The sequence below is a fragment of the Podarcis pityusensis genome (genome assembly GCF_964106645.2).
Source record: "Podarcis pityusensis genome assembly, chromosome: 5".
Taxonomy (NCBI): domain Eukaryota; kingdom Metazoa; phylum Chordata; class Lepidosauria; order Squamata; family Lacertidae; genus Podarcis; species Podarcis pityusensis.
In genome coordinates this window covers 65,557,676-65,571,169 of record NC_138032.1, presented here as the reverse complement: position 1 = coordinate 65,571,169, position 13,494 = coordinate 65,557,676, and the positions used below count along the sequence as shown (strand labels likewise).

The 13,494-nt window shown below is 39.0% G+C and overlaps 1 protein-coding gene across 1 annotated transcript in view; it reads left to right on the top strand.

The window, feature by feature from the left end:
- Window positions 1–433: 433 nt before the first annotated feature.
- LOC308476752 (lipase member M-like) overlaps window positions 434–13,494 on the top strand; it is a 43,802-nt gene continuing 30,741 nt past the window's right edge. The window contains exon 1 of the mRNA XM_081004606.1: window positions 434–472. Coding sequence (XP_080860732.1) covers window positions 459–472 — 14 coding nt within the window. The 5' untranslated portion in view covers window positions 434–458. The remainder of the gene's footprint in view (window positions 473–13,494) is intronic.

Sequence of the window (13,494 nt, the reverse complement as noted above, 5' to 3'; positions counted from 1 at the left end):
TGAGCCTGCAACCCCCCCTCCGTATGTCGGGAGTGGCTTTCTAGTCCAACCCCCTGCAATGCAGGAATATACAGGGAAGTTAGTGCTCTGCTCTAACTACTAAGCTGTGCTGCCTGTAATGCCAGGTGTGCAGTTATCCCATATGCGGTCAATTTCTATACCACTTAATATAACAATAAACCTTGGGTTACAATTTTTTTTAATGGAATGAAGTGCAGTATACAATGTAATTCTTTGTACAGACCTGCCTTGCCATTAGGCATATGCTGGGTGTGTAATTCTTATTATTTCTTAACCATTTTAGTTACTCTATATGTGTTCCAATATTTAAAATGCATCTATAAAGATACATGATGCATAATTATACAGTATGATGAAATTGATCTTATTATCTGAAGTTTATTATAACCTATAATAACCTATATAGGCAGTGTGTATTTGAGATCTGGTCACCACTGATGAACAGGAACAGGTAAGTTAAAAATATTTTCTTCCATGTATCTTTTAAATTATTTTTTGGGGGGGGGGGTGACCTTTCTTCAGTTATGTATTTTAATAGCTTGCATTCTTAAGTTTTACATTTAACAACGTTATACGTTACTGTAATGAAGCACAATCCTGTAAAACTTAAGCAGACTGCCATCCCATTGTAAATAATAGGACACCTTCCCAATGCAAGTTTAAATTGCATTGTGCCATTTTAAAATGTATTGGAAACAGTTTAGCTGTTGTTGTTGTTTTTATGGTGGTTACAGATGCTTAGTTTTTTATTTTTTACTTTAAAAGGTTTTAACTCCCCACCCCCAGCAGAATGTTTCTTATTCCTATGTAGTTTTATTCCTGTAGAGAGCCAGTGTGGTGTAGTGGTTAAGAGTGGTAGTCTTGTAATCTGGGGAATCGGGTTCGCGTCTCCGCATGCAGCTGCTGGGTGATCTTGGGCTAGTCACACTTCTTTGAAGTCTCTCAGCCCCACCCACCTCAAAGGGTGTCTGTTGTGGGGGAGGAAGGGAAAGGAGAATGTTAACCGCTTTGAGACTCCTTAGGGTAGTGATAAAGCAGGATATCAAATCCAAACTCTTCTTCTTCTTCTTCTAGTGATGATGGCTCTATGTGTTAAGGACATTTTAAAATATGAAACCACATGTGCTCAGCATCAGTGTGTTTGAGAATGTGATATATATATATATATATATATATATATATATATATATATATGACTTCCGGGGTGGCGGCATCGGCAATGGCGGACTCCCTCCAAACTGGAGGGACCAGCTCCGCATGAAACGGGTCTTTTCCGCTGCGGCAAAGCGGGGACCCTTCTGGAAATCACAGGCAGATGAAGCCTGTGACCGTGGGACTCGGCGGGCACCCTTAGCGCCCCCCCAACCCGCAAAGGAACCCACAAACGGGCTCCGAAGTGAAGAGGGGGAAGTGGAGCGGTGCTGTGAGTCAGTCGCATTTTCTGCGGAGCGAAGCCGCATAGCCGTTGCCGGAGAGCGCTGCCTTTTTCCTGGGAAATTTGGCATCTAAAATAACCAACCGTGAGTACTGGAACATTGAATATCTGGACTTTAAATAAGAACTGGCGAAATAGAAAGGAATTTGGACTTTAAAATTCACCCTAATTTGGTACTGAAACGGGAAGGTTTAAACAGGAAGTCAGCCTTCCGTTTCCCTGTAGCCAGAACAAAGCAAAGACAACGCAAACTAGAGCTTTAAAAATCACTCTTAAAGGATTGACTTTCATCATTTAAAATCGCTGAACCCCCCTTCGGTAGCAGGAGAAGAAGGGGGATCTTTTTTGAACTGTTTAAACCCGCAGAAGTGAATCTAAAGCAAAGTAATTTTCCACCGTCCTGATCCTGGAGCGGGGTGTCAGAATTGACGTTTGAAGCTCATTGACCAGAAACAAATGTCTTTGACAGATAGTTAAAAGAAGAGAAACATAGTGACTCCATTGTTCCCTTTCGCATCTTAAAAGAACAAATATGGACAAAATATCTTTAAAAAGAAACTTTGTTGCTATTGTTTTTAAGAGAAAGAACAACCAGAAGTTTTTCCCCCTAGAGGGGAACTGTGAAATTGTAACTAATCCCTGGGAGCTTGCAGCTGTCACTGATTACAACTGTGGGAAAGGGTTTGTGACCTTGCAGGACAATGTCTGCAGAAGCACTGTTGGGTGCTTTCTGCAAAATAAATGCCCTATTGGATCAGTTAAGCCAGAAGACGGATTTGATGACTAATGCGTCCAGAACCTTTGAACAGGTAGTGGGAAACTATATGGAGCCCACCCAGGAACTAAAACAGGAGTGTGCCATGACAGAACAGCTGAGAGAAGTGGATTCTGCTGAATCTTGGGCGCCAGAGACGGAAGGAGCTGCGGCCCAGCAGGAATATAAATTTTTGGATTTGACAAATGAACTTGGAAAAGACCAGACTTGGAAAGATAAAATTTGGTTTGGTTTGGAAATGGGGGGTTGGATAGACCCCCCTATACAGGGAGATTTGGACTTTTCGAGTCTGGAAAGGGGCCGTCAGATGTCTGGAGCAGTGGGGGCTCTCAACTTTGAAGGGAATCTGGAACATGTTTTTAAATACTACATTGAGTCTAGTCTGGACTATGGAAAAGGGACTGTTTTGTTGAAAAGGGTCAAAAACATTACCAAGCTGGAGTTCCCACGAATAAAAGGAAAATATGAAGAAGAGCTGCGGAAGGGACATGGAATAGACTTGAAGGCTTCAGATATAAGATTGCCAGGTTAATGTGCTAGATTAATAGGACAAAAAGGACTGACAAAACCCGGGACCAGGAGGAAGGGGCGCTGGATGAAGATTGGATTGCTTATTTTTCTATTTTTATCATTAGGACTGTTTTACAAAATTGATAAATGTTAGGAAAATGTTGAAATGAAATTATTTGGCTCTTATAAAAATGTTTAAAGAATTAGGTAAGAATGTTATGGTTAGGAGAAGTTGGAGCAGCTAAGTACAAAAGTGGGGGAAACGAATAGGAAGGTGGAAGAGACCAATCAGAAAGTGGATATTGCAAACAGGAAAATTGACTTAAACACAGAAACATTAGGTAATTTGGAGAAAAAAGTAAACAGCAATACGGAATCTATTCAGAAATTGTTGCAAGACTCAAAGTCTATACAGGAAAAAACGGCTGCTGTAGAATTTAAATTGGGGCAATTGGAAACTGAAAAAGTACCAGACTTACAGAAAGAGATTGCAGAACATAAGTTAACGTTATCTATGATTGACTTGAAAGACAAACAAACGAATCTATATCTGACCAAGAAGTGGAAGGAGCCATTCAGAATATGAAATTGGGCAAATCTCCAGGGCCGGATGGACTAACTGCAAAGTATTATAAAACTCTGAAAGAATGGCTACTGCAACCGTTGAAAGAACTTTGCAATGAAATACTACGGGGAGGAAAAGCACCCGAGTCGTGGAAAGAAGCATATATTACACTTATACCAAAAACCGAAGGGGAGAAGACACAGATGAAGAACTACCGTCCCATATCCCTACTAAATGTGGATTACAAAATTTTTGCCGAAATTATGGCTAAAAGATTAAAAAATGTATTGGTAAAGGAGATTCATAAAGACCAGGCGGGCTTTCTCCCTGGGAGACATTTGTCAGACAATACTAGGAACATCATTGATATTTTGGAAAAATTGCAAGTTAATATCAATACTAAAGCTGTTTTAATATTTGTAGATGCAGAGAAAGCGTTTGACAATATTTCTTGGAGTTTTATGAAGAAAAACTTGCAGGGGATGGGGGTAGGTCAAAGTTTCGAAAATGGTATAAGTGCAATTTATTCGGAACAAAAAGCTAAGCTTATTGTGAACAATGTAGTTACAGAAGAATTTAAGATAGAGAAAGGAACAAGACAGGGTTGCCCAATCTCCCCATTGCTTTTTATATCGGTCCTCGAGGTTTTGCTCAATATGATTAGAAAAGACCAATTGGTTAAAGGTATACAACTCGGAGCTAAACAGTACAAATTGAAAGCTTTTGCCGATGATTTAGTTTTGACATTACAGGAGCCAGAAGCTAGTACAAAAAGAGTGTTACAATCAATCCAAGAATTTGGTCAAGTAGCAGGTTTTAAATTAAACAAGATGAAAACCAAGGTATTAGAGAAAAATCTTACAGAGATAGAGAAGGAGAGGTTTCAGAAAGAGACAGGATTAACAATTGTTAATAAAGTGAAATATTTAGGGGTAAATATGACTGCCAAAAATGTGAATCTGTTTAAAGATAATTATGAAAAATGTTGGTCAGAGGTGAAGAAGGATTTAGAAATATGGTCAAAATTGAAGTTATCATTGTTAGGCCAAATTGCAGCGATAAAGATGAATGTATTGCCTAGAATGTTGTTTTTGTTTCAAACATTACAAATTGTGGACAAAATGGACTGTTTCAAGAGGTGGCAAAGAGACATTTCTAAATTTATCTGGCAGGGCAAAAAACCTAGAATAAAATTTAAGATATTAACAGATGCGAAGGAAAGAGGGGGATTTGCCCTGCCATATCTTAAACTTTACTATGAATCAGCCGCTTTTTGCTGGCTGAAAGATTGGCTACTTCTTGAAAATGCGGACATTTTGGATCTAGAAGGTTTTGATAATGTCTTTGGATGGCATGCATATCTATGGTATGACAAAGTTAAAGCGCATAAGGGCTTTAAGAATCATATTGTCAGGAAAGCATTGTTTAATGTTTGGGTGAGATATAAGGATTTGTTGGAAAGTAAAACACCAAGGTGGCTGTCACCAATGGAGGCAAAGGCATTGAAAAAAACTAATATGGAGATAAACTGGCCAAAATATTGTGAAATTTTAGAACAAGTTGGTGATAAACTAAAATTGCAGAGCTTCGACAAATTAAAAACTAAAGTTCGAGATTGGCTGCATTATTATCAAATAAGGGAGGTTTTTAATTTAGACAAAAAGATTGGTTTCCAGGAGGAAAAATCTAAACTGGAAACGGAATTGTTAGAGCCTAAAACTAAAAATCTGTCAAGAATGTATAATTTGCTGTTGAAATGGAATACACAGGATGAAATAGTCAAATCTGCTATGATTAAATGGGCGCAAGATGTTGGGCATAACATTATGTTTGCTGACTGGGAACGGTTATGGACCACAGGTATGAAATTTACGGCCTGTAACGCCTTAAGAGAAAATATAATGAAAATGATTTACAGGTGGTACTTAACCCCAGTTAAGCTAGCAAAAATTTATCATCTGCCTGATAATAAATGTTGGAAATGTAAAGAAAATGCTTCCGGAGGCGGCGCGAAACAGCAATGGCGGTCCTCCTCAGGCTCTGAAGAGGGGCTCCGCAGAAAAGGGTTACCTGCTGCGGCATAGCGGTGACCCATCAAGAAAAACCGCGGGCAGAGTGAGCCCGTGGCCGTGGGACTCGGTGGGCACCAGAAGCCCCCCCAGAAACGAAGAAGGAACCCCGTAAGGGGCTCCGGAACGTAGAAGGGGGAGCGGTGCTGTGAGTTCATCGCTCTTTCTGCGGAAGCGAAGCCGCGCAGCTGCTGCTGATGAGCGCCGACCTTTCTTCTTGAAACATCAGATTCAAAACAACATACCGTGAGTAGGGATTATAAAATTTTCGGGACTAAAGTTTTAAATTTGGCTGAAAACGGGAGACGAGAAACAGGAAGTCCGTCTTCCGATTTTGCTTACAAGATCAAAGCAAAGATTTTGACAAGCGGGAAGCGCTTTAAAAGGGACTGTAAAAAGTTGGGACTACCGTGCACTAACTGAATTGACTTTGAAGGAAGAAAGTTAAGAATTGTTTTAAACTTACTGGGATTTAATTGGGACTTTCCTCTCGTGTGTGGATTATAAAGGTATGAGAAACCCGATCTCCGGGCTGCCAGACGTAAGAGAACTGTCAAATTGCGGAAACTGTAACTAAACTGAAAAGTGCTACTTTTGAGTGCTATAAATTGGATACAAACAGGGAAACTGTTTCCTGCATCCCTTTTTAAGATTTTGTTTAACTCAGAGAGAGCTCTACATTTTAAAGAAGGTAAGAAGAACTCTTATTTTAAACTACATGGAACTACAGGGACTTTAATGGCGGAAAAAGTTTCTTCTTTCTTTGGAACTACAGTGATACTCCCCCTAGAGGATTTTGGAGATATAATTGTATGAGAACTAAATTTTACTTTGACTCTCTGTCGTTTGACTGTTTACATTTTGGAACTGTGGTTCCCATGGGACAGTAGACAATTTGACCTTGACACATAGGCAGGTGTGGAATGAGTGGCTCAGGGAGAACAAGAGCAGCTAAAACGAAAGCAAAGCAAACAGTACAATTGGTTCAAACAACTTTGACTTCCCAACCACGCAGATCATCTGTCCCAGCTGTGCTGGGAACACAGGAGGGGGGAGTTGGGCAGCCAGTAACAGAAGATATGGCATCAGGAGGATCAGAAACAGTCTTAAAACAAATACTGGATCAACTGGCAATTCTAAATCAAAAGGTGGATGATCAATCAACAAAAATTGACCAAGCTACATCCTCGATTAATAAATTGACTGACCAGGTTGCCCAGCATACACAAGCAATTGGGAGTCTGCAAGGAGCAACGGCAGAAAATAGAAAACTGGCTGAGGAAGCCAGTCAAAAAGCAGAGGAAGCATATAAGAAGGTTGAGGAGATTAAGGTAGAAGTGAAGCCACTGCACAAACAGATTGGTGAACAACAGGCCTACCTGTCTATGGTCGAATTGAAAAATAGGGAAAATAATCTTAGATTGAGAGCTATTCCAGAACTTGAACAAGAAGACTTGATTGGCTATTTGACATCAGAATTTTCAAAGTTCTGGGGTATAGCAGAAGATAAGGACTTTAAAATCACAACTGCATTTAGATTGGGAAGAGTGGTAAGGAAGGACAGAGTAAGAGATTGTTTGATTACACTGAGATCTAAAGAGGAGAGAGACAAGATATTAGGCCTTCATTTTGGAAAATCACTTGTTATACAAGATAAAAGAGCAGAAATTTATAGAGATATTCCGAAACAACTCTTGGATCTTAGAGTTATCTACAAAGATTTAGCAAAATTACTGAGAGACAACACAATTCCTTACAGGTGGGAGTTCCCTCAAGGACTATCTTTTAGCTTCAAAGGAAAGAAGATTAAAATTAAAACACCAGAAGACCATCAAAAGTTCCTGAACGACCACGGAGAAGACCTACAAAAAGGGGCAGCAGCATCTTGGCCACCACCACCACCTGGAGTTGGACCAACTCCTAGACCCTCGGGAATAGAGGAAAAAGAAGATACGCCACTATAGACCTATCAAATTAATCCAGGATGTCTCTGCAGCTACTTAGTTGGAATATACATGGTGGGAATTCCCCGGAAAAAAGAAGAAGAATCTTTCATATTTTGAAAAAAGAACAATTAGACATTATATGCTTGCAAGAAACCCACGTGACTAGGCTCCACAGGAAAGTGCTAATTAATAAAAGATTAGGCCAGGAATTTATTTCTTCGGATAGAGTTAAGAAAAGAGGAGTGGTCATCTATGCAAAAGAGAGCCTGTCACCAAAATTCTTATTTAAAGACGAGCAAGGAAGAATTTTGGCGATTGAAATACAGACACAAGGAGAAAAATTTTTGATATTAGGAATATATGCACCAAATGAAGGGAAATCAGAATTTTATAAGAAGCTGCATGAGACGATGCTGGACTACATGGATTATACTAACATCATTATGATGGGAGACATGAATGGGGTGGTATCTACAAACATGGATAAGTCACAAAATCAAAACTTAACAAAAGATGGCAGACTACCTAAAACTTTCTTTGAATTAACCGACAATATGGACTTGATTGATATATGGAGGACAAAGAATCCCCTAGGTAAAGAAGGAACTTTCTTCTCTGAGGCCCATTTGTCATGGACAAGAATCGACCAAATATGGACAACTAGAGGGCTGGCACCGAAGACTAGAAAAGTGGAAATCTGCCCAAAAACCTGCTCCGACCATAATGCTTTGAAAGTGGAATTGAGACTAACTCCAACCGGCTCCTTTAGATGGAAAATGAATGACACCCTATTAAGAGATCAGGAGATTGTGAAGAAGGCCCAAAAAACTTTAAAAGACTATTTTGAAATAAACTTGAACACTACGGTGGAAAAAAGAACAGTCCGGGACGCAAGTAAGGCAGTTATGAGAGGGTTTCTGATACAACAGAATACGATTAAGAAAAGACTCTGGAGTGAAAAAAAGGATAAAATTTTAGAGAAGATAAGAGATGGAGAGAAAAAATTGAGAACAAAACCAAAGTCGAGAGAGGTGCTGAGAGAAATCAAATTCCATCAAGCACAATATTCGAAATTGATAAATCAAGAAATTGAATGGAAAATTAAACAAATGAAGCAAAGATCATTTGAATCAGCAAATAAATGTGGGAAACTGCTAGCATGGCAGTTGAAAAAGAGACAAAAATTGAATACAGTTACTAATCTAGAGATTGAAGGGAGAAATGTTCAGAAACCAGAAGAAATTAGAAAGTGTTTCCAGAGATATTTTAAGGAACTTTATACACAGGGGCCACAGAAAGAAACTGAGATAGACCAATTTTTAAAAATTAATGGACTATCAAAACTAACACAGGAAAAAAGAACAATCCTGAATTGTAAAATAACACAACAGGAAATCGAGGGTGCCATTCAGAATATGCAACTAGGTAAATCTCCAGGCCCAGATGGACTTACCTCCAAATACTATAAGACATTAAAAGACTATTTGATATTACCGCTAATGGAGGTCTGTAATCAGATTATGGAGGGGAAGAGGGCACCGGAAACGTGGAAAGAAGCTTTCATCACACTGATACCTAAATTAGAAACTGAAAAGACTCAACTTAAGAACTACCGTCCCATCTCACTCCTAAATGTGGATTACAAAATTTTTGCGGTTATTTTGGCAAGTAGACTTAAAAAAGTACTTTAATGAAGTAATTCATAAGGACCAGGCAGGCTTTCTCCCAGGGAGACATTTGTTTGATAATACTAGGAACATTATTGATATTTTGGAACTTTTACAAACTAATATCAATACGAAAGCTGTGCTAATTTTTATTGATGCGGAGAAGGCCTTTGATAATATTTCCTGGATGTTTATGAAGAGAAACTTGGAAGGGATGGGAGTGGGACGGGGGTTTGAAAATGGAATAGAAGCAATTTATTCAGAGCAAAAAGCTAAGTTGATAGTGAACAATGTGGTGACAGAGGAGTTCAAAATTGAAAAAGGGACACGACAGGGGTGCCCACTATCCCCTCTTTTATTTATTTCAGTCCTGGAGGTGCTTTTGAACACAATTAGGGAGGACCGGTTGGTGCAAGGAATACAGGTCGGAGTGAAACAATATAAACTGAAAGCTTTTGCAGATGACTTGGTTTTAACATTACAGGAGCCAGAATCTAGTACAAAAAGAGCTTTAGAACTGATCCATGAATTTGGTCGGGTGGCGGGTTTTAAGTTGAACAAGCAAAAAACTAAGGTTTTGGCAAAAAATCTGACATCTATAGAAATAGATGGGTTTCAGAAAGAGACAGAACTGAATGTGGTTAAAAAAGTGAAATACCTAGGGGTTCATTTGTCTGCTAAAAATTTGAATTTATTTAAAGATAATTATGAAAAATGTTGGTTGGAAATCAAAAAAGATTTGGAAATTTGGTCAAGACTGAAACTTTCCTTGTTGGGTCGAATTGCAGCTATAAAAATGAATGTATTGCCGAAAATGTTATTTCTGTTTCAAACTCTACAGGTTGTGGACAGAGTGGAATGTTTTGGAAAGTGGCAGAAGGATATCTCTAAGTTTGTTTGGCAGGGCAAAAAGCCCCGGATAAAGTTTAAAATACTAACTGATTCAAAAGAAAGAGGGGGGTTTGCCCTGCCAGACCTGAGGTTATATTATGAAGCAACGGCCTTCTGCTGGATGAAAGATTGGTTGCTCCTTGAGAACACTGATGTCCTAGATCTGGAAGGGTTTGATAATGCTTTTGGTTGGCATGCATATTTGTGGTACGACAAGGTAAAAATCCATAAAATGTTTAAAAACCATATTGTCAGAAGAGCAATATTTATGGTCTGGATAAAATACAAAGACTTACTAGAGGGTAAGACCCCGAGGTGGCTATCACCAGTGGAGGCCAAGGCTCGAAAAAGACTCAATACAGAGGCCAATTGGCCGAAATATTGGGAAATAATTGAAAAAATTGGAGACAATTGGAAGTTGCAGAGCTTTGAAAAATTAAAGAATAGGGTGCAAGACTGGTTTCATTATGCTCAAATTCAAGAGCTTTTTAAATTGGATAAAAAAACAGGATTCCAGGTGGAAAAATCGAAATTAGAGACAGAGTTGTTGGAACCTAGGACTAAGGTACTTTCAAGAATGTATAACTTGCTGCTTAAATGGAACACACAGGATGAGACAGTTAAATCAGCCATGATAAAATGGGCTCAGGATATTGGGCATAACATTATGTTTGAGGACTGGGAAAGGTTATGGACCACCGGAATGAAATTCACGGCATGTAATGCCTTGAAGGAAAACATTATGAAAATGATATATAGGTGGTACATGACCCCAGTCAAGCTTGCTAAGATATATCACCTGTCTGATAATAAATGTTGGAAATGTAAGGAGGTTGAAGGGACATTCTTTCACCTCTGGTGGACCTGCCCAAAAGTGAAGACCTTCTGGGAAGTGATTTACAATGAGTTAAAAAAGGTATTTAGATATACCTTTCCCAAGAAACCAGAGGCCTTCCTTCTGGGCATTGTAGACCAGAAAGTGTCAAAGAAGGACAAAACCTTTTTTATGTATGCAACTACAGCAGCAAGAATCTTAATTGCAAAGTACTGGAAGACACAAGATCTACCCACACTGGAAGAGTGGCAGACGCAATTGATGGACTATATGGAATTGGCAGAAATGACTGGCAGAATCCGTGATCTGGGAGAAGAAACAATGGAAGAGGACTGGAAAAAATTTAAGGATTATTTGCAAAAACATTATAAGCTGTATGAATGTTAAGAATGTGCATGATTTGGAAATTATAGCTTCAGCAACTAGATTTGATGAATTGGAAATTAAGTTATAAGAAAGACAAGGTAGAAACGTGAAGTAACTTTATTATGTTTATTTTAAGGTATAAGTATTTGGGAAATAGCATTTTGAACTTAGAAACATAATATCTGAAAGATACAGTAAGGTATGAAACAAGGTAACAAATTGCTGATGTTTTTATTGTAAAGAACGCAGGGTCTGGAAGATGTGGGGAAGTCCGATTAGATTGGCAAAAATGGTTTGGAAAGTTGGTTCTTTTTATATTCCTTTTTCTTTTCTTTCTTTATTTTCTCTTTTTTGTATTACACTATTGACTTTGTATAAGAAAATCTAATAAAATATTTATAAAAAAAAAAAAAGGAAATGTAAAGAAAATGAAGGTACTTTCTTCCACCTTTGGTGGACGTGCCCAAAGATCAAGGCCTTCTGGGAAATGATATATAATGAATTAAAAAAGGTATTGAAATATACTTTCTTGAAGAAACCAGAGGCCTTCCTCTTGGGCATGGTTGGTCAATTGGTGCGAAGGGAAGACAGGATTTTTTTTATGTATGCGACAGCAGCAGCAAGAATACTCATTGGGAAATACTGGAAGACACAAGAATTGCCTACCCGAGAAGAATGGCAGAGAAAAGTGATAGACTATATGGAACTGGCTGAGATGACCGGCAGAATTCGAGATCAAGAAGAAGGGTCGATGGAAGAAGATTGGAAAAAATTTAAAACATATCTTCAGAAATACTTTTTTTTTTTTTTTAATGATATTTATTAAGATTTTCAAAAATACAGAAAGTAAAGATTAAAGTACATTCAAAGCCTTATTTTCATACATCCACTTTCCGGGACTCCCCCCTTCCCCCACCCCTACCATATTCCCCTTTCATATTGTTGGCTCCACAAGCTCTCAGTTCTAATTGAAACTTAATTTGTTTAGACCATTATTCGAATGTAAAATTTATACACTCCTCATCAATACCCCTAATAAAAGACAAAAGTTCTCTCCCCAGAGCCCACCCCATTTTCATTCCACAATTTCCCTTTTTTTAATGATAAAGACACCCCACACAATAGAAATATAAGAAATAAGAAATAAAAAGTATAATAGATGAGAAAGAACCAATTCAAAAAAAAAAAAAAAAGTTGACAAGCCTTTGGATTTTGGTTCTCCCCCCCCCTGTCCCCGGTTTAATTTCCCCCTGACCACCAAGCCATGTTATCTGCCTGGAATTCTTAAAGTCCATAAATCACCTATTTCCCCCAACTCCTTGCTGGCTTTTTCTTTTTATAATTATTTTTTAAAACATTTAACTTCAAATCTTTAATAAAACTCCCCCCATTGTTCTTTCCAAGTTGTAGTCCAATTTCCTCTTGTTCCGCTGCTGAAACGTTCTAATTCAAAAGTTTAGTGACTCTACAGGGATTATTGTTATTCAGGAACAAAAACTTGCGTTCAGTCCCTTCCTTTCTTCAATAGAAAATTCTATTGTCTCCTTTAGCTGAACACCCTGTAGACAAAATATTATTTCCGTTTTGCAGCTTTCCCAGAAGATAACCAGTCCTGTAAAATTCCAATGGTATTTTTCCGCTTACGACCATCTTTGTAATGTCCCGAAATTCCTCTAGGGGGATTGTTGTAACTTTGTTTTCTCTAGTCCAAAAGTCCGATTGTTATCCATGTTTTCGCCATTTTGTATCCAAGTTTTAACGGGTTATAGCAAATTGTAACAAATTTAACCAGCAAAGTTCTCATAATAAAATCCTCTCTGCTTTCCGACTTTGACAGCTACTTTGACAGCTGTCAAAATCTCCGACTCTTTTCACCAGGCTCTCTCTTCAATCACCCCGGTTCCCAGGGGGGGGGGGTTACGTTTCCCTTCTCCCTCAATTCTTCCTCCAGCACAGTTCTTGTAGTTCCCCATCGTGGAATTCTTAGTTTTTATCAGCAATACGAATCTTTTTGGACCTTGGTTTCCCCATCCTTGTTTTGGAAGGTTTACAGTAGGGAGGGGGACTGACTTCCTTTTTGGATCCCCCCCGCTCGTGTCCAATCCGAAAAAAAAAAATTCTTTTTTTCTCCTTTTGAACCCGGTTTCCAAATTACTCACGGGTTGTTGTTAAGAAGTCCGAATGATCAATAGAAGAAGTCAGCGCTCTCCGCCGGATGGCATGCGGCTTCGCTCGGCAGGGATAGCAGAGGACTCAAAGCACCACGCTTCTCCCCGGCACCCGGTCCGTAGCCTTTAAAAAGGCTCCTTCACGAGTCGGGAGGGCGCTAGCGGTGCCAGCCGAGTCTCCATGTCCACGGCCCCCGTGGCCGTGGTTTTTAAGGGTCCCCGCATCGCCGGTGCGGTAGGACCCAG